General features: G+C 32.7%; 4 protein-coding genes across 5 annotated transcripts; 2 read left to right on the plus strand and 2 right to left on the minus strand.

Moving 5' to 3' along the window:
* The first annotated feature begins 5,861 nt into the window (after positions 1-5,861).
* Positions 5,862-12,178, plus strand: LOC102604859 (phosphoserine phosphatase, chloroplastic). Of its 2 annotated transcripts, none has more exons than XM_006350737.2 (7): positions 5,862-6,208; positions 9,515-9,647; positions 9,735-9,839; positions 10,875-10,968; positions 11,407-11,556; positions 11,640-11,693; positions 11,857-12,178. In XM_006350737.2, the coding sequence occupies exons 1-7, from the start codon at positions 5,983-5,985 to the stop codon at positions 11,980-11,982; spliced, it is 888 nt and encodes a 295-aa protein (XP_006350799.1). In that variant the 5' UTR covers positions 5,862-5,982; the 3' UTR covers positions 11,983-12,178. The 2 variants fall into 2 exon arrangements, with proteins under 2 accessions (XP_006350799.1, XP_006350798.1); XM_006350736.2 differs by lacking the exon at positions 5,862-6,208 and adding an exon at positions 8,865-9,197.
* A 419-nt stretch (positions 12,179-12,597) lies between these two features.
* On the minus strand, positions 12,598-13,352 carry LOC102605425 (17.8 kDa class I heat shock protein). Its single transcript, XM_006350738.2, has one exon. It carries the CDS (start codon positions 13,248-13,250, stop codon positions 12,786-12,788), a length of 465 nt encoding a protein of 154 aa, XP_006350800.1. The 5' UTR covers positions 13,251-13,352; the 3' UTR covers positions 12,598-12,785.
* A 2,880-nt stretch (positions 13,353-16,232) lies between these two features.
* LOC102605762 (17.7 kDa class I heat shock protein-like) lies at positions 16,233-16,899 on the minus strand. The gene has a single exon (XM_006350739.2). It carries the CDS (start codon positions 16,802-16,804, stop codon positions 16,340-16,342), a length of 465 nt encoding a protein of 154 aa, XP_006350801.1. The 5' UTR covers positions 16,805-16,899; the 3' UTR covers positions 16,233-16,339.
* Positions 16,900-17,683: 784 nt separating this feature from the next.
* LOC102606097 (UDP-glucose iridoid glucosyltransferase-like) lies at positions 17,684-19,596 on the plus strand. The gene is made up of 2 exons (XM_006350740.2): positions 17,684-18,344; positions 18,505-19,596. The coding sequence occupies exons 1-2, from the start codon at positions 17,873-17,875 to the stop codon at positions 19,383-19,385; spliced, it is 1,353 nt and encodes a 450-aa protein (XP_006350802.1). The 5' UTR covers positions 17,684-17,872; the 3' UTR covers positions 19,386-19,596.
* Positions 19,597-20,266: the final 670 nt, after the last annotated feature.

Raw genomic sequence — 20,266 nt, forward strand, 5'->3', positions numbered from 1 at the left:
TTACAGGTTGAGTTTTTGTTTTCAAATAGTGGGTAAATCAATAACCCATTAAAACTATGTTAATTTACTACTTTACATGTACATAAATATTAATCTCAATATATTACTAGTTATTGTCTTTGTCCTTCAATTTATACTTCACAACGACTTTGAGTTCACAACTTCACATTATACAAAAACATCAAAAACCTAAAGTAAGAACCCTATTCCTCTTAATTTCTCTTTGTACTACACTTGTATAGTTCTTTTCATGTTAGCTATTACTATTTCTATTTCATGAGCATTTGTAAAGTTACATTATTGTCTTGTCGTGTCAAATTGTTGGAGAAGTCATATATTTATTTTATAAGCATTTTCTTATTGGTCAAACTAAAAATCTAGCCTTTAAGGACCAAAACTAATAAACCAAAAATTGATTTAGAAAAATATCTTATTGATTTAACGTATTTAAAAAATTGAAAATCGATAAACCGAACCGATAATACAAAAAATCGAACCGAACCAATCGATGCACACCCTACTTGATACAAGCTATCTTTGTTAGAACATGTTTTAACCCTTCAATGTGGGATTTGTAATATAAATCTCTTTAGTCAAACTTTAATGTGGATTCGAATTAATATCGAGTTGGATTTCTCAAACATTCAACCGTAATTATCCCTATAATTTTTCAATAGGAAGTGCTGTTAACAAGGGTGGCGTCTAAGTAAGAGTGTAAGACAGACGTTTTTTTCCGGTGAGGATCAATTTGATTAATAATTGAAGCTAAATTAAATTAAAATAATTAATATTTTAAAATTAAATATTTGATAACTATATAAAAAGTACAGTGAGTGGTACTTCCGTATTAATATAATAAGAAAATACATGTTAAACTAAATTTGGCTTTAAAAAAAGAAAAACGTGATAAGTGAAAATGAAGAAAGGGAAGTAATACTGAGTTAATTCGATCCTATCTAAACTCTATAGGTTGGCTAATTTAAGTAACGTGTCGAAAAATTGTCCACAATTTTTCTTTTTCCTTTTGTTATTTATTTTATTTTATTACAAAGTTTATAAAAATCAATTAAAGTTTTCACTAGCCAATAGATTGCATTACATGAGGCCTGAGATTTGAGAATTGTGGTCAATATATAAGCCAAATAACCCCTCAACCTATTATCGGATTTCCAACTACACACCTATTCTCCGCTGGAGTTCTATTACCCCCTGAACTACTTTAAAATGGAATAAATAACCCTTAAGTGCTCTGAGTTGGCATGAAGAGTGTATTTCACTCTCTTTGAGAGAGTGAGTTGCCTATTATTATTTTTCTAATTTCCGTTTTTTTTCTAATTTTCTTTTTTCTTTCTCTTTTTTCTTATTTATCTATACAACATTTTTCACCATTATCATTGTTGAAACTTTTTCGATGGATGTTTGAAATAAAAATTAGGGCAAAGGGTCAAAAATACCCCTCAACTTTGGTTTATTGTTTGACTTTACCCTCGCCGTTAAAATGAAGTTAATTTTACCCCTTCCGTTACTAATTTCACCAAATTTACCCCTCATTAGACGGAATCCCCAAAACTGACTCAAATTGACCCGAATTTTAAAAAAAAAACCCTATTTCCTATTTTAACCAATGACCTGACCCCATTTAGAATAACCCGATTAACCCTATTTTACCCATTCTCCCAAATTTCCTTTACTTTTTACCCCATTCTCCCAAATTTCCTTTACCCATTTACCCATTCTCTCTTTGAATAGATAATCTCCTTTTCTCCCAAATTTTCCATTGTTTTTCCTGCCTCTCTCTTTCATTCACCTCTGATTTTTCTTCTTAGAAAATGTCACAAAATAGTTATTCGTCTCAAAGAAAATGTGCTTGTGATTTGGTGGTCAAAACACTGATTCTATTCCCTCTTGCTTATTTATAAATGGATATTACCAATTATCTAAATATTGTAAATTGCCACAAATTATTCGATCAAAACAAAAATAAAAAATCATATAGCTAACTATAGAGAATTAAGCAGTAAAAATAGTTTAAAAAACGAACACCAAACAAAGTACAACAATGATATTGTTGAGGTCCTAATCTCAAAAAATCAGTGTAAAATGGTAAATTAATGTCCCAAAATGAATTAAATAGTTCAAAAGCTCAACAAATAAGCCAGAGGATGTGAATTTTATCGAAAAATAAAGCCTAATGCAGGAAAAATTACAAATTTGGTCCGATCCGGAGTTAAATAGTGACCGGGGATTTCCCGCTTCACCAGAGTTGACATCGAGCAGAAGCAATGTCTGAGAGCTTGAAGCTCGTTGCTGGAGATAACGGGGAAAGGAGAAGAGAAGTAGCGACGTTGATTTGGAACGGAACTCCAATTCATCGGATCTTGAAGCTCATAGTTTTGCCGGATTTGGGGGTTGTTAAGTCTGATTGTTTGATGTTGTTTTCCGGTGATGGAGGTGTTGGAGGTCATCAATGTTAATTGGAACAACTAACAAACAATATAAAGAAAATCCATAAAAAGGGAAGATGGGAAGGGGACTGGCGGCGTGCTTCGATAGTCGAAGTTGTGGCTCCTAATCACCATTAATGGCTTTGTTGTGCGAGCTCAAAGCTGGCACAACTATTTTGTGACATATTCTAAATGGGGTCGGGTCATTGGGTTAAAATAGGGAATAGGGTTTTTTATTTAAATTCGGGTTAATTTTGGGGATTTCGTCTAATGAGTGGTAAATTTTGGTGAAATTAGTAACGGGAAGGGTAAAATTAACTTCATTTTAACGGTGAGGGTAAAGTCAAACAATAAACCAAAATTAAGGGGTATTTTTTACCCTAACAATGCATTTAATGAATAAATAATTTTTCAATAAACTTATTTAGAACATATCTAACAGATTAATTTTTTTTAAAAAAAAAAACATACCCATTAATTATTATTTTTTAAAGTGATGGATTCAAGAGTAACAAAATCAAAGTGAAGTAATTGTATATTTAAAAAATATTTTCAAACTTAATAAAAGAAACTAAAACAAAACAATTTCTTCTACATTTTGAAAGAAGGATCCTACATGTTCTCCTAAAATCCATGAAGAATCAAAATCAAAAACTCAAATTATAAATTAATCATGAAAATTTTAGAGGAAGAAATAATAAAGAATGGGGAAGAAAGAGAGAGAGAGAGAGAGAGAGAGAGGTTTTTCAAATTGGTGTTACAAATTGGTCTTCTCATCCGCGATTATTTTGAGTTGTCGGCTGAATCTTCAAGGGATGAATCTGATCTCGAATGTTCATGACCTATTTAATGTGTATCTGAAATTTTCTAAGGAAGAAAATCGAACGAAATGTAAAAAAATGTGAAAAATTGTTGAATTAGTTGGATGAAAGATTTGATTAATTAGGATCGCTATCTTCTAGACTCTAGAGATTCGGAGTAGATGAAAAGGTGAGTTGAATTTTCGTTTTCATAAAATGTTAGAGATATAGAAATTTATTGAGGTAAAAATGGTGTTTAGTATAGTTAGGGTTGAAAAAATGATTGGGAAAGAAAGAAAGAGGAAGGAGGAAAACTTTTTAAAAAAAAAATCATTAAATGGTGAAATACACGTGTCAAGTGCGTGTATTTCACCACAAGACAGATGCTTGGTAATGACATTTCAGGGAGGAAATAATTCCACTTTAAAATAGCTCAGGGGGGTAATAAGACCCCCGTGAAGTATAAGTGTGTAGTTGGAAATTCGGTTATAGATTGGGGGGTCATTTGGCCATTTTCTCTATTCCCTAATTTATTTACTCTCTTTTAATTCAGACTTTTGCATTATTCCTGACATATGAAGAAAACTACACCGAAAAAATAAATTTTAAAATAATATATTCATTTTTGACGAATATATGTATATTGTATCTTCAACTTATGACATTAACACCTTACTTATTACTACTATTTTTTTCTATATGCTATTCAAATAGACTGTCTTATAAATAATTAACAATTAAATGAGTTACCATTCCTATTTTAATAAATACGCAAGTACTATTCTTATTCTAATACACTTTATTAGGTTAATCCGCAATTGCTACAATCTTTACCACAACAAATTTAACTACCAAATATAACTTTACCAAAACTAATATTGATATTTAATACAGTCTATTTAATACTATAATTACAAGCTTAACCAAACAACCGAAAGAATTGAAGTATAATCTTGCATGTGATATTTGACAATTAAAGGCCAACAATAACTACCATAATTAAAGGCACAACAATAACTAATTATGTACCCTGCGTGCACCAATCAATCAACTCAGCTAATTAATTAATTAAACTGATCATTAATTTGTGTTAGGCATAACATAATATTTCCTCTATTCCATATTAATTGAATTTTTGAGACTTTTTTCATTTTTCAAAACAATTGAATTGTTTAAAGTTCAAGATAGATGCTTGAATTTTTTTCCATATTTGCCCTTTCCTAACGAAATTTGATAGTTTTTAGGAAACAAATTGCACTAGTTATAAGTTTACATTTATGATTTTACAAAGAATAATAGTGGAAAATATGATTTAAAGTATGTCCTTAAATATTTTTCTTGATAAGTGTTCATTGCCTCACAAAATTCGGTTAATATGAAACAGAGGAATATCATTTTTCAACATAACTTTTTCCAAAAGAGAACATATGAATTATTTTCTGAAGAATTAAGAATTGAATAGTACTGTCAACAACATGGATGGTGTTTTGCGTTGAAGACTTGCTGATAATAACGTCTTGAACTGTCAATTGGAGCAATTTTGGTGGGGCAAAATTGAAATATCTGCAAAGGAAAATGTTGTCCACACATAAGTGATGAGAAATTTTGTGGATAACCCAACGACGAAAAAATGACTTTATTATGTAAAATGTTTTCCTTCAAACCAAATACATAATTTACATTTTAAAAGACATTAAAAATTAGGTTATAATAAGCTACTTTGGATAGCAAATATTTCATAGAATTAGTCGAGGAGGTGCGTATAAATTGGCTCGAATATCATTATTATAAAAAATAAAAAAAAACGAAGTCGCATAGCTTCTTCACAATGAGAAAACATAACATGTTTGAAGTTATGTCATCCGTATAGTGCCGAAATCATGATTTTCATTAATATATTAAAAATATAAAGAAATATATATATGAAAAAGTTAAGGGGTATATTGACATAAATAATAGTTTTAACCTTGTATAGATATATAATTTTGAACTACTTGTCAATCTATCTTTGCACAAATTACTTGAACAAGGACAAAAATTATATATCAACCTAAAATAATCCATACTTGTGTAAATCTCCCAACAAAATCACATGAACCTTTTGAAAAAAGAAACCCAAAGTACCAAACCAATAGCAATCACATGGACCTGCTTTAGATAATGGAAAAACTATATGAATACACAACTTAAAATATCATAATCTCTAAACTTCCTTGTCATTTAAAAATATTACAAAAAATACCTTTCGGATACATCCCTATCCCCTCTCGGATATGTTCCTATCCCTTCTCGAATATATCCCTCCCATTAAGTAATGTATCATTTGCAATGTATCGAGCAACCAATGAATGTATCTGAGAGCAATGAGAAATCCAATTTTTTTGTAATTAGGAAAACTTTTGGGATATGATATAATTAGCTCCCAAATGTATGAGATTTCTGTACTTTCCCAAAGTACCAAATTTCTAAAATCACATGGACCTTCTTTAGATAGTCCAATGGGCTCAGCCCATAAGTATCCACATCAAATTTAACAGGCCCTTTCTTCTTAAAAAGGCCAGGCCCAAATGATTTCGGATTCAGGCCCACTATTCTAAGAACAGTACTCTGAGATTCCCACCAACTTTTCGATCAGCATTTTGAGTAAAAGACAACTTTAACTTTACGCAAAAAAGATTTGATTTTTAACGACACGCATCTCCTATTTTTGTGAAATTCAAGAATATTAAGGTTTTCCAATGGAGGGGTTGATGAGTTTTCCGGCGAATTCTGTTCGTGCTGTATCAAGACGGCAAAGCTCGGTACTAGTTCCTACATTTTCTCGAAAAATTAGTAATACAAGAGTTTCTGTTAAACCAATTGGAATGGTGAAGAATTCCAAATTGTTTAATTCCGTTGTTGCTTCAGTTCAGCCAATTGAAGCCTCTGCTGTAACCCCTTTTGACAACACATTGCCATCTAAAGGTAAACATCAGGATCTGAGATTGTTCTTGGTAGGGCTAGTAAACTAAAAATTTGAATCTTGTTTTCTAAACTAGATGAGGATAATCTGTTGTGTTTTGTTATAGATTGGTTTTTTTGTGAATATTTATAATCATGCTTGTAAAGTGAAATGAACCCGAGTAGAGCTGAACTTATATGGAGGATTCATGTAGCTGACCCCGACTAATTTAAGATGTTGATTGATTGATACTTGTAAAACGGAACACGGGATAGGTTAAACTATAGATGGAATTGGTTGTAGTACTGTGGCTGACTGACTAAAAATGAAAGTAAGTCGCGAGACAGAAGGAGTATTTTATATTAATTACAAGGTTAACCAAACGACGGAAAGAATTGAATTATAACATCTTATGTGGAGTATTTGATAATTAAAGGCCAATAATAACTACCATAATTAGAAGCCTGACAAATTGGGTAAAACTAAATGATGTGCTAATTTACACCGTGCATGCACCAATCAATCAACTCAGTTATTTAATTGATTAAACTGATCATTAATTGGCGTTAGGCATGACATAATACTCCCTCGATTTCATATTAACTGAATTTTTTTCATTATTCAATATAATTGAATTGTTCAAAGCTTAAAATAAATGTTTGTATTTTTTTCCATATTCGCCCTTTCCTTTGATGGAATTTGATGCTTTTTAGGAGATAAATTGCACTACTTATAAACTTACATTTATGATTTCACAAAGCATAATAATGAAAAAATATGATTTAAAGTATGACCTTGAATATTTTTTTCTCTCACAAATTCAATTAATATGAAACAAAAGGGAGTATCATTTTTTCAACCAAACTTTTTCCAAAAGAGAACAGATGAATTATTTTCTGAAGAATTAAGAATTGAATGGTACTGTCAACAACATGGATGGTGTTTTGCGTTGAAGACGTGATGATTGTTTATTATTCTTTTGGTTAAAAATTGATATCAACGTCTTAACTGTATCTGCAAAGGAAAATGTTGTCCACACATAAGTGATGAGATTTTTTTTGGATAACCAACGACTAAAAAAATGACTTTATTATGTAAAATGTTTTCCTTCAAACCAAACACATAATTAACATTTTAAAAGTCATTAAAAATTAGGTTATAATAAGCTACTTTAGATAGCAAATATTAGTCGACAAGGTGCGTATAAATTGGCTCGAATTTCAGTATTATTTAAAAAAAAATTGCATAACTTCTTCACGGTGTGAAAACATAACTTGTTTGAATTTATGTCACCTAGTTAGTGGCGAAATCATGATTTTCATTAATATATTAAAATATAAAAAATAAATATATGAAAAAGTTAAGGGTTATATTGACATAAATAATAATTTTAACCTTGTATAGACATATAATTTTGAACTACTTGTCAATCTATTTTTGCACAATTTATTTAACAAGAACAAAAATTAAATATCAGCCTAAAATAATCCATACTAGTGTAAATCCCCCAACAAAATCACACGAACCTTTTGAAAAAGAAACCCAAAGTACCAATCAGTAGCAAATCACATGGACCTGCTTCAGATAATGGAAAAACTACATAAATACGCAATTTAAAATATCATAAGCTCTAAACTTACTTATTATTTAAAAATATTATAAAAATTACCTTTCAAATATATTTTTATCCCTTCTCAAATATATTCCATCCCCTCTCGGAAACCAATAAATGCATCCGAGAGCAATAAGAAATTCAAATTTTTTGTAATTGGAAATTTTTTTGGGATATGATATAATCAAAGGAAAATTACGCGGTTAAGCAACCTTATACTACTTAATTATTCATCATAGCTATAGTTTGTTATAATTATCACTCACGACTGACATTATACATTAATTATGCGGGCTGACTTTGAGTTTGTATGATTTGCCACGTTTGTATATGTATAGTTCGCCAGAATATACAAATACATATGTATAATATACAATTATCTAACCTATATACATATACAATTCACCTCTCTCCTACTCTCTGCCTTCGCTCGCTCGCCTCTCTCCTCCCTCTCCCAATCTCTCTTGCCATATATACAAATGCATATGTATAATAGACAATTATTTAACCTATATACATATATAACTCACCTCTCTCCCACTCTCTACCCTCTCTCGCTCGCCTCTTTCCTCCCTCTCCCAATCTCGCTCACCTCTCTCCTCCCTCTCCCAATCTCACTTGCCATATATACAAATACATATGTATAATATACAATTATCTAACCTATATACATATACAATTTTCCTTTCTCCCATTCTTTTCCCCCTCTCTCTCACCTCTCTCCTTTCTCTCCCAGTCTCGCTCGCCTCTCTCCTCCATATAACATGTAGGTACGAATTGTAATAATCAAACTATAGCTATGGAGAGTAATTAGGCTATTTTTAAGTGGCTATATGTGAAAGTTCCCCTTTATTAACTCCCAAATGTATGAGATTTCTGTACTTTGCCAAAGTACCAAATTGCTAAAATCACATGGACCTGCTTTAGATAGTCCAATGGGTCCAGCCCACAAGTATCTACATCAAATTTAACAGGCCCTTTCTTCTTAAAAAGGCCAGGCCCAAATAATTTCGGATTCAGGCCCACTATTCTAAGAACAGTACTCTGAGATTCCCACCAACTGTTCGATCAGCATTTTGAGCAAATGACAACTTTAACTTTACGCAAAAAGATTTGATTTTTAACGACACCCATCTCCTATTTTTGTGAAATTCAAGAATATTAAGGTGTTTCAATGGAGGGGTTGATGAGTTTTCAGGCGAATTCTGTTCATGCTGTATCAAGACGGCAAAGCTCGGTACTAGTTCCTACATTTTCTCGAAAAATTAGTAATACAAGAGTTTCTGTTAAACCAATTGGAATGGTGAGGAATTCCAAATTGTTTAATTCCGTTGTTGCTTCAGTTCAGCCAATTGAAGCCTCTGCTGTAACCCCTTTTGACAACACATTGCCATCTAAAGGTAAACATCAGGATCTGAGATTGTTCTTGGTAGGGCTAGTAAACTAAAAATTTGAATCTTGTTTTCTAAACTAGATGAGGATAATCTGTTGTGTTTTGTTATAGATTGGTTTTTTTGTGAATATTTATAATCATGCTTGTAAAGTGAAATGAACCCGAGTAGAGCTGAACTTATATGGAGGATTCATGTAGCTGACCCCGACTAATTTGGGATGTTGATTGATTGATACTTATAAAACGGAACACGGGATAGGTTAAACTATAGATGGAATTGGTTGTAGTACTGTGGCTGACTGATGGTGTTTTGAATCTTGTTAGAGGTTCTTGATGTTTGGAATAATGCGAATGCTGTATGCTTTGATGTGGATAGCACTGTGTGCATAGACGAGGGCATTGATGAATTTGCGGAGTTTTGTGGTGCTGGAAAGGCTGTAGCGGAATGGACTGCTAGGTTAGCTGCTTTTCTGAATAATGGTTCTAATATATTGTTAAATGCCTTAGGATTGAATTCATATCCTATTTATCTTGTCTTTGACAGGGCAATGAATGGCTCTGTTCCATTTGAAGAAGCATTGGCAGCTCGTCTTTCTCTTATAAACCCTTCATTATCCCAACTCCAGGATTTTCTTAAGAGACCTCCACGGTAACAATGTGCCTTTGATCACCTATGCATATAAGGTTTTCCATTTCTGTGAATTATTATTACAAGTTTACTAAGATGAAAGACAAAGAAGTATTGTGTCACTCGAATTTAATCCCTTTATGGAAAATTGAGGTTAGATGTAAAGATGAATCTGCTATTGGCCTTTCATTTAGGGATCATGATCATAACTGCCAACCTAGTTGATTTAAAGCTTTTGATTAGTCATGCTATATGGTCACGGATATCAGTTTCTTTCTTCCATTTGAATTCTTAAAAACCTTTCTGTGTTGATGGTCAGATGTTATAGCTCTCTGGTTAAATGAATCATGATTCAGGTTCTCGAAACAAATTGCAGGCATGTCATAATTGGTGCCAAAAATAGCGGTTAATAATTTCTACGAAGCAACCAATACATTTGGAAGCAGTTTGATATAATTTAAAATGCTAGTGTTTCTTTCATAACCTTTGGAAGCTGTAGCCTCTTCGGTAGTTCAGATGGCAATAGTAGTGGTATTAAACAGTAAACACTCAACCACCCCAATTCTTTTAGGATCTTTAAGGGATTAGCAGATTTTAAGAGAGACCTAGTCAACAGATGAAGAAGTTCATCAGGTCAAAAGACCTAATTGTATGTCAAAGTCGAAAGAAAATAACTGTTACAGTTAATTGGTTCCGAACTTCATTACTTTTATTCCTTGAACCATCTGTTAATTTGTGAAAATAACAAAGACATACAGTTTTGTGTAATCAACTTTCAACATGTTCACTTAGCAAGCCTGTGCCTCTCTACTTACTATGATCTCGTAACATAGAAAATGCTAATGGCAATTCCAGAAAATTTATAAATTTTCAAGTGAAAAGACAATTTCTTTTAGATAACAAAGGGACTCAAAGGTATCTGAACTAAATCCATCAATGTCCTTAAAATTTCTACTAAACAAAGCAACTTTTATCTGGTGTTGCTTTGAAGCTATCTGATTGCTTACTTTAGTCAGCTTAAGGTGCTGAAATCTTTTCTGTTTTTTCTTGGTGCAGACTTTCTCCTGGTATTGATCTATTGGTCAAGAAGCTGAAGGATAATAATAAAGATGTTTATCTGGTCTCTGGAGGGTTTCGTCAAATGATCAATGTACTTCCCTTGTTGAACTGTTTAGTTTACGGTTAATTTTATTTGTCTATCTTGCATTCTTGCATCCATATAGACAATATCAAGGATAAAGTTGTGACTTTTACACCTCTTGTAGCCATTAAGAAATTTCGAACTCTTCTGTGTGAGGTTCGAGCTTCTTTCTTGAGATTCTCCTATTCTTGAATCCTGAGTACTATTGGTAATTTCCAAACTTCAATTTGCAAAAATGCTTTACAGAAGGGTGGCAGTTAAACTTTTTGGACATATTCTAGTGTAAATGCTGCCATATGTAAGAATAGCTTCCTTTTGAGAAAAATGGCTACCTTAATTAGTCATCGGATATCCTATCTCCGTATCCTATGTGTCACCGTTTAATTCTGCTTATCTGCAATTTAGTGTATTGTTTATATATTTGCTAACTATAATTCTTTCTTAAAGCCTGTTGCATCAATCCTTGGAATACCACTTGAAAATATCTTTGCCAATCAAATACTCTTTGGGAGCAATGGAGAATATGCTGGGTTTGATAAAAATGAGCCAACTTCAAGGCGTGGCGGAAAGGCTAGTGCAGTTCAACAAATAAGAAAGGTTGGTGTTGGAACTGTTGGTGATATAGTTGTTTATTTTAACATACTTTTTGAAGATGCTCATAAAGCTAAGCAATGTTCCAGGCTCATGGATACAAGTCACTAGTGATGATTGGTGATGGTGCTACTGATCTTGAAGTAAGTAACCAATATCCTTGTTTCCCGTTTAACCACCAACTCTGATTGCCCAACTGTTGTCTTAGTATGAAATTTGCAAACAGAGTCTGCAACTCAGTTTTTCGGTTTCTTCTTTGTTGTTGCAAACTCTGTTAACATGTTTGCTCTCCATTTTCTGTTGCAGGCTCGTATGCCAGGTGGTGCGGACTTGTTTATTTGCTATGGCGGAATTCAACTACGAGAATCAGTTGCAGCTAAAGCTGATTGGTTGGTGTTTAATTTTAAGGACTTGATTAATTCATTGGTGTAATGTGCTATTGCATCTACACTCTTTCATCTTTATTTGGTTTTCGGGGCTTATGCAGCATTAAAATTCTGTCTTGATGTCATTACATTTTGAAGATATCTTTCCACACTACGTAATGGAAAGGTAGCACAAAAATACCTTATCTCAGAAACTGAAAGTTCATATTGATTGGAAGCTTAGCGCTTGTTTTACCTTGCCACTTCTCCTATCCCTTTATTTTCGATCTTATCGCTTGATATGCAGCAAATGTTTGGTTGAAACATCTCAAGAGTTTGTGGGGAACTGAAATTATAGGTAGGATGCTTACATCAAGATTAAGCATTTTAGTTTGTTTTAGCTTTCTGCCTCTCTGAAGTTATATCAAAAGAAACCATCAATAACCTGCAACATCTCGAAATTCTTATGTTCACTCTTAAAGTGCTGATTAGATTAGGTACTTGTAGTCTCTTGTACAACTCTAAGAATAATCAGGCACAATATGTGCAACTTGCTCAAATAGTTTTGAGACTGAGATTGGTTGATTAATTAACCTGTTTACTTTGTCTTAAAATTTGAAGTTTTGATTTGAAAATGAAGGAGAAGAAAGAATAACATAAAATAATTGAACAGATTGCAGAATGGCACCAGAAATACTACTAGTAATACATATTTTCACATATAGAGTACTCAAGGGAAATACATCACACAGGTCATAACAAACTAGGAAAACGACTCAGCATAAGACACAGGCAGAAAATAAAAAAACTGAAAATCTTCAACAGTACACACTTTACTTAATACTACAAGTTTAATCCCAGCCAAAGCGTTTAACCAGAGATGTCAATGGACTTGACCTCAGGTTTCTTCACCTCTTCCTTTGGAACAGTTACAGTAAGCACTCCATTCTCCATAGAAGCCTTAACTTGATCCATCTTTGCATTCTCCGGAAGTCTAAATCTCCTCATGAATTTCCCGCTGCTTCGCTCCACGCGATGCCACTTATCATTCTTATCTTCTTTCTCCACGTTCCTCTCTCCGCTGATTTGAAGAACCCTATCTTCTTCGACTTCCACTTTTACTTCCTCCTTCTTAAGCCCTGGAAGATCGGCCTTGAACACATGAGCCTCTGGAGTTTCCTTCCAGTCTATTCGCGTGTTAGCAAATGCAGAGGTCTCCCCTGAATTGGTACCTGGGAAGCCTAATTCCCTGAATGAATCAAACACGTCAATTGAGAATGGATCGAACATGCTACTGCTTCGTCGATCGCCAAAGATTCTTGGGATCAGAGACATTTTCAGTGAGTTTTTTGAGAACTTTTTTACTTGCTTGCTTTCAATTTTGATGATTGATGGAAGAGGAGGTGGTAGTTATTTATAGCTTCATTATAGGAGCTGTTTAGCACTTTCTCCATAGTTCTACTATCCACTGAGACATTCTAGTGCCAAGTAGATATTCCAGAAGCAGATGTCGAGAACTTTCTGGATAAAAATCACGCTAGGCCCATCACAACTGAACTATCGAAATTGGGCTTCTTTCAGTCGGCTCAATTCAACCAGCTTTGTTCTTTACAACGGCCCACAATCAGCTATTTTCTGCGGATCCTAAGATAATATAAACTATGAAGTCCAAATAATAGCTAAACACAATTCAAGGAGATTTCTGTGACCAAAAATCACACTCATGATTTCTTGCCAACGATCATGAACTATAAAGTCCAAATAATAGCTAAACAAAAAGGCATATCCAAATTTTGAAGTGGAAAACACAATTCAAGGTCACATAAAAACAGAATTAGCCTCACTTCTTTATTCAAAAGGGCTTTTCTATTAGATATATTAATTAATTCATCTCAAAATCTCATATTGTAATGAAAAAAACAAGGTGACAATTAAATATTCAATTCATTATAATTATATCGAAGTTAAAAGTATAAATATATTTAATCATTTTGAGTATATATTTTTAAACTCGTGCTATCATCACTTTGATGTTTGTCTAAATTTTCATCTATAATAGCGAACTATAACTTTTATTTATATTATACCGGCAATTAGTTTTTTGTACAATCTTGTTATTTTATGATGGAAGACACACATGAATATTTTTATTTATTTGTATTGACAATCACTCCATAAACTAGATGCAAGTGTCCGTGTTAGCACAACTTTAATATATGTTATTTTTTAATTTAAATTTATGTGATATAAATCTTTAGATATTTTAAGCAGTTAATTATTGTGATTTTCTAAGTAGGCGTTTGGCTATGCGATACCATATCACGATATAGAATCGTGAGATGGAAATGGAATCAGTGTTTGGACATGCGATTTCACGTTGATTCCATCTCATGATTTCATGTCATGAGATGGAATACCCTATTCTCCAAAAATCATGATATGAGAATTTCATATCATGATTTGGAATTTTTAAATACAAAAATTGACCCATGAATATATATTTTGTTGAAACAACCCCACATTTATATTTACTAACCATTTATTTCATATGTAATTAAAATTTATAATCACATCATTACTTTTTAAAATTTATTATTCTCACCAGCACAAAATTTATTATTACTTTAAATTTGGTGAATAGAAATGATAAAGTAAAAATTGATTTGGTGAATATAAATAAGAAAGGATGGAGTAATACTTTTTTTATTTTTCAAAATAAAATAAAATGTCTCTTTCAGCTACATATGAAAATGTTTAAAGCAATTTAATATGAAAAAAATGGTGATGTATGTTTGATAATCACTACTTTCAATATGTTTGAACTTTAGCACGAAATTAATGCACTGAAAATGTGTAATTGCACACAAGTGAAACAAGGCATGAATCATTATGATATTGACGCACAAGTTAAAAATTGTCATAATTTGTGCAGTGTTACATAATTATTTGCGAGAATACCAACGGAGTGATGAAATATTTATGGTCTATGAGCATGAAAATATAGTTGGGAATGATATTGACCAACAAATGGCTCAAAGTAACAATGTTGGTTCGTCTTCTTGGTAATATGATCGAGAAATACAAGTTCAATGCGAGGAGATTGTCCGTAATATGTGGGAAAATTATATTAAAGACTAGTAAACTATAATTTATGTTCAATTTTTTTTACTGAATTAATGTTTGATCAATTAAAGTTAGATGAAACAATTATTTAAGTGGATAACAAATAGTTTTGTAATAATTTATTATGCGATTTTATAATTTTTTATTTATTTTGTAAGATTGAATAGGGCTATTTTAATAGTTTTAAAATTATGGGATTCTTATGTTTATGAATAAATATACAATACAAAAATTTCATATCGCATGTCCAAACAAATTCAAATTTATGTGGCACTGATATGTTTTATGACGCCTCTTGTACCAATTTATGTGGCACTGATAAAATTTTGAGAAACAATGACTTCCAAATCTGTGGCTTTGGTTAGGTGGATCAAGCCACGACTGCTCTTTGTCAAGCTTATTAGTGATGGTCGCTGTAGAGATGGTATTTGTGGAGGTGGTGGTGTTGTCAGAGATAGTATGGGTGCGACTTAATTTTCCATATCTTTTAGTAATTTTTTATTGTTGTGATGCATTGAATCTATCGAGAGTCAAATTAGGTTTTTTATGTCTTTTAAATATTTTAAGTTGTTAATTATTGTGATGTTTTTTATGTTTTTTAAATATTTTAAGTTGTTAATTATTGTAATTTATAGTACTTTTTTTTAATGTAATTTTTAAATAATTACGTCAAATTATTATTTTTTACGTCAAGTGTGAACTCGACACAATCATTAATTCTCTTATATAGTACATTGGTATTTGCTCCCTCCGTTTTACTTTACGTCTATTTGACTTAATAGAATTTTTTCAGAGAAGTTCTTCAAATTATTGTCAGTTACATAAAGATGTCAATTTTTTAAGGACGGACAAGGAGGAAAGCATGCACATAAATTAAAACTGAATTCGTCAGTAAGCACAGAGGGCGCAAAACTTGATTGCTTAGCATGTAGTTAATTGTTTTGTCATTTGGAGATTGGAAATCAAATTTGAAGTTCATGAATTTTTAATTTGCTATTGAATTTATAGCTAAATTTAATTATCACTAGATTTACGATTAAAATATTTATACCTATTTAATCGTAGTTAAGATTATGCTATAGTAATTTGTATTTAGAGAAATGCATGAAATGTGATTATTATCAGAATATAACATAAAGTGGAATTTGGAACAGTATGAAAAGGACTAATATTTTATTTCCTATTGCACTTGAATACAGAGAGCACAGCAACTTCAAATCTCCAACAGATACAACGGATTCAGTTGTTTATTTGGTCATACATCATATATATATACTACCACTTAGTTCACAAATGAATTTCTAACCAGAGATTTCAATAGACTTGACATCAGGCTTCTTCACTTGTTCCTTTGGAACAGTGACAGTAAGCACTTCATTCTCCATAGAAGCCTTAACTTGATCCATCTTTGCGTTCTCCGGAAGTCTGAATCTTCTCATGAACTTCCCGCTGCTGCGTTCCACACGATGCCAAGTATCATTCTTATCTTCTTTCTCCACGTTCCTCTCTCCGCTAATTTGAAGAACCCTATCTTCTTCGATCTCCACCTTCACTTCCTCCTTCTTAAGCCCTGGAAGATCAGCCTTGAACACATGACCTTCTGGAGTTTCCTTCCAATCTATTCGAGTGTTAGCAAATGCAGAAGTCTCCCCTGAATTGGTACCTGGGAAGCCTAATTCCCTAAATGGATCAAACACGTCAATTGAGAATGGATCAAACATGCTACTGCTACGTCGATCGCCGAAGATTCTTGGGATCAGAGACATTTTCAGTGAGCTTTTTGAGAAATTTCTGTGTTGGCTTGGTTTTCTGTTTGGTTTTCAATTTTGATGGTTGATTGAAGAGGAGCTCATAGTTATTTATAGCTTGTTAGAGGAACTTTCTCCATACTTGTACTATCCAATGAGACATTTCTAGAGCCAAGTAGATGTTCCAGAAGCAGATGTCGAGAACTTTCTGGATAGATCCATTACAGATCACAACTGAGCTATGGAAATTGGGCTTCCACTGGCCCAAGGACTTTGTTTTTTACAACGGCCCATTAACTTTGTTTGCTTTACGAGGAGGGCTAAATATTACTACACAAGTAGCACAATCACCACTCATATCATGGACAACGTTTTAAAAGATGGAGGTGAAAAAATTAAAAGTAAATGTGTGCTATTTTTGTAACGACGAAAGCACTTGCTATAGTTAATATAAACTTTGGACGAAATGCAAAGATAGCCCTATTTGCAAATCAGAAGGACATTTTTGAACCTTATAAGTAACCTAACACTCTCAATTATTTCAGAAAAATCTAAGGTTCAATAAAGTAAGTAGTAAACCAACCAACAAGAGTTGATGTAGTGGTAAGTGCTCCTTCATCCTTAATCAAGAGGTGTTTGGTTCGAGTTTTCTTGGATACAAAGTGTTTTGATTAAAAAAAAAGGAAGTACTAAAACATAGTAAAAGTGTTGTATCTCAATGTATAATATAATTAGCTTACTAGGTTTCTTAGTCCACTTTTTTTTTTCTTAAGAAGAAAGACTTCATTCTTTTAAATTACTGGTATTTTCGATTAAATATTTTACAAAAAGAAAACAAACCAAAAAAAGTATGTCTTGACGCCTTAGGTGGCGGAAATATCAAACCAAAATAAAATATGCCATTTTATGGAATTTGAATTCCTCATTCAACTTCATTGAAGTTTCCAAGAACTTTCACAAACATTATAAAAACTGAAAAAATTTGACTGAATCACACTCATGATTTCTTACCAAAGATCATAAGATAATATAAAGTCCTAACAATTTTAGCTAAACAAAAAAACCACATCTAAGTTGAAAAGAGAAATGGAAGTGGAAAAACAAAAATCAAATAGGATTGTACTAGTCCCTTGTCCATTTCAAGGTCACATAAACCCAATGTTTGAATTAGCCTCACTTCTTTACTCAAAGGGCTTTTCTATCACAATTGCTCACACCCAATTTAACTTTCCAAATCCATCAAATCATCCTTGTTTCTCTTTTCTTCCTATACCAGATGATCTCTCTCAAGTTCAAGCCTCTTCTTCTAATTTTATAGCATTGTTGTTAGCTCTTAATGATGATATCGCGATGCCTCTTCGAGAGATATTGGTTCATCAACAACAACAAAGTGATGAGATTTTGTGCATTATTTATGATTCTATTATGTATAAAGTAGCAGAGGTGGCTAACAATCTTAATATTCCTAGTGTCATTTTGGAAACTAGCAGTGCTAGCCTTTTTTGGACTTATGCTGCTTTTCACAGACTTGAAGCTGAAGGTTATTTTCCGTTAAAAGGTATCCTTAATTCACTTGGCCTGTAATAGCGGAGGCAGAATTTTCATCAAAAGAGTTTGTGATGTGCTATAACAAAAAAATTTAACCTTATATATACCGTGCAACTTATAATTGATACTGCTGTGAAGGACTGACCATTGTTCTTTCTATGTTTCAACAGACTCAATTGCCGAAGACTTCGTGCCTGGACTTGATCCACTCAGGTTCAAAGATCTTCCCATCTTCAATTTCCCAAATGTTGATGATTTGTTACATTTGATTAGGACAACATCAGACATCAGAACTTCCTCAGCCATAATCTGGAACACAACAGAGTGTCTTGAACAACCAATCCTAGAAAAACTCAAACAACATTACCAGATCCCATATTTTCCAGTAGGTCCAATGCACAAATCTATTAAGAATATTACTAATAGTTCCTTAATAACAGAAGACAGAAATTGCATAATGTGGCTAGATAAGCAAGTTGCAAAGTCCGTGCTTTATGTCAGCATTGGAAGTTTAGCTTCAATTGCTGAAAGAGAAGTAACAGAAATAGCTTGGGGATTAGTGAATAGTAATCAGCATTTTTTGTGGGTAATTCGATCCGGTTCAATTACTGGAAGTGATTTGAAATTAGTATTCCATGAGAAAAGTTTGAAAGAAGCTATTGATAAAAGAGGTTATATTATGGAATGGGCACCACAAAAGGAAGTATTGGGACATTTTGCAATAGGAGGTTTTTGGAGTCATTGTGGATGGAATTCGACTCTAGAGAGTATTTGTGAAGGGGTTCCATTGATATGTAGGCCTTGTTTTGGGGATCAAAATGTGAATTCGAGGTACGTGAGTTATGTTTGGAAGGTGGGGATTGTGTTGGAGAATGAGTTGGAGAGAGGGGAAATTGAAAGAGTTGTGAGGAAACTAATGGTGAGTGATGAAGGGGAGGAGATTAGGCAAAGAGCTATGGATTTTAAATTGGAAATAGAGAATAGTGTTGCTGAAAATGGTACTTCTTATAAGTGCTTGGATGCTTTGGTGAAGTTTCTTTTGTCACTTTGATCGCAAAGACACATATGCACTTGCGTGACACTTATAATAATGTGTGTTTTAGTATGTCCGTAAAGAACTGCTCTGCTCTTTGTTAAGTAAGGTGATGGTGCCGTAATTTTTATTTTTTTTCCTTTCCTGGCTAGTAACTTCGAAAAAATAAATGCAATATGTACGTTTATATCATTTTTACTTATAATCTGGAAACTGTTGTTCATAATTACTTTACTCCTCCTCCTTTTGTTTCAATTTATGTGACACATTTCGAATTTTGATATTCAAACAAGTCTATTTTTTACCGTAATTCTTTCTTATATTTTTGAATTATTAATTATTGAGACTTATAGTACTTTTTATGTAGTTTACAAATATATAAATTTCATTTTTAAAAAATTGAAAATTTCATTAGCAAATTCTCGATTAAACTTAAACTGTTTGACTCTCAAAAAACGAAGTGTGACACATAAATTGGGACATAGAGAGTATTTTTTGTTAAAACTCGAGTGAAGAAGCTTCAAGGAGAGAAAAAAAAAAGATGTCACGTCATTTGTTAAAGAATGATCTGAATGTTATAGCTATACAATGCAAAATACATTTCTGGAGGTGAGGCCTCTAACTATATTACTGGGCCAGTGTGAAGTCCTTGTAATAGACCAGGATGGAATTGGGCCGCTAAATCCTCTGTAACATAGCTCACTCTTGAAACGGGCCGACGAGATTTCTCCAGAAACATCTCGAGGCGCAATCTGCACATCGAGAAATATCCAGAAAGTTTCGGAAGGATAGAAAAACGAAATATCGAGAAAGTACTTGACACTCGTGTAAGAAGCTATAAATAACTAACCAGGTTCTCTTCCATCAACCATCAAAATTGAAAAAACAAGCAAAAACAC

This window comes from Solanum tuberosum, unplaced genomic scaffold, assembly GCF_000226075.1.
Source record: "Solanum tuberosum cultivar DM 1-3 516 R44 unplaced genomic scaffold, SolTub_3.0 scf00128, whole genome shotgun sequence".
Classification (NCBI taxonomy): domain Eukaryota; kingdom Viridiplantae; phylum Streptophyta; class Magnoliopsida; order Solanales; family Solanaceae; genus Solanum; species Solanum tuberosum.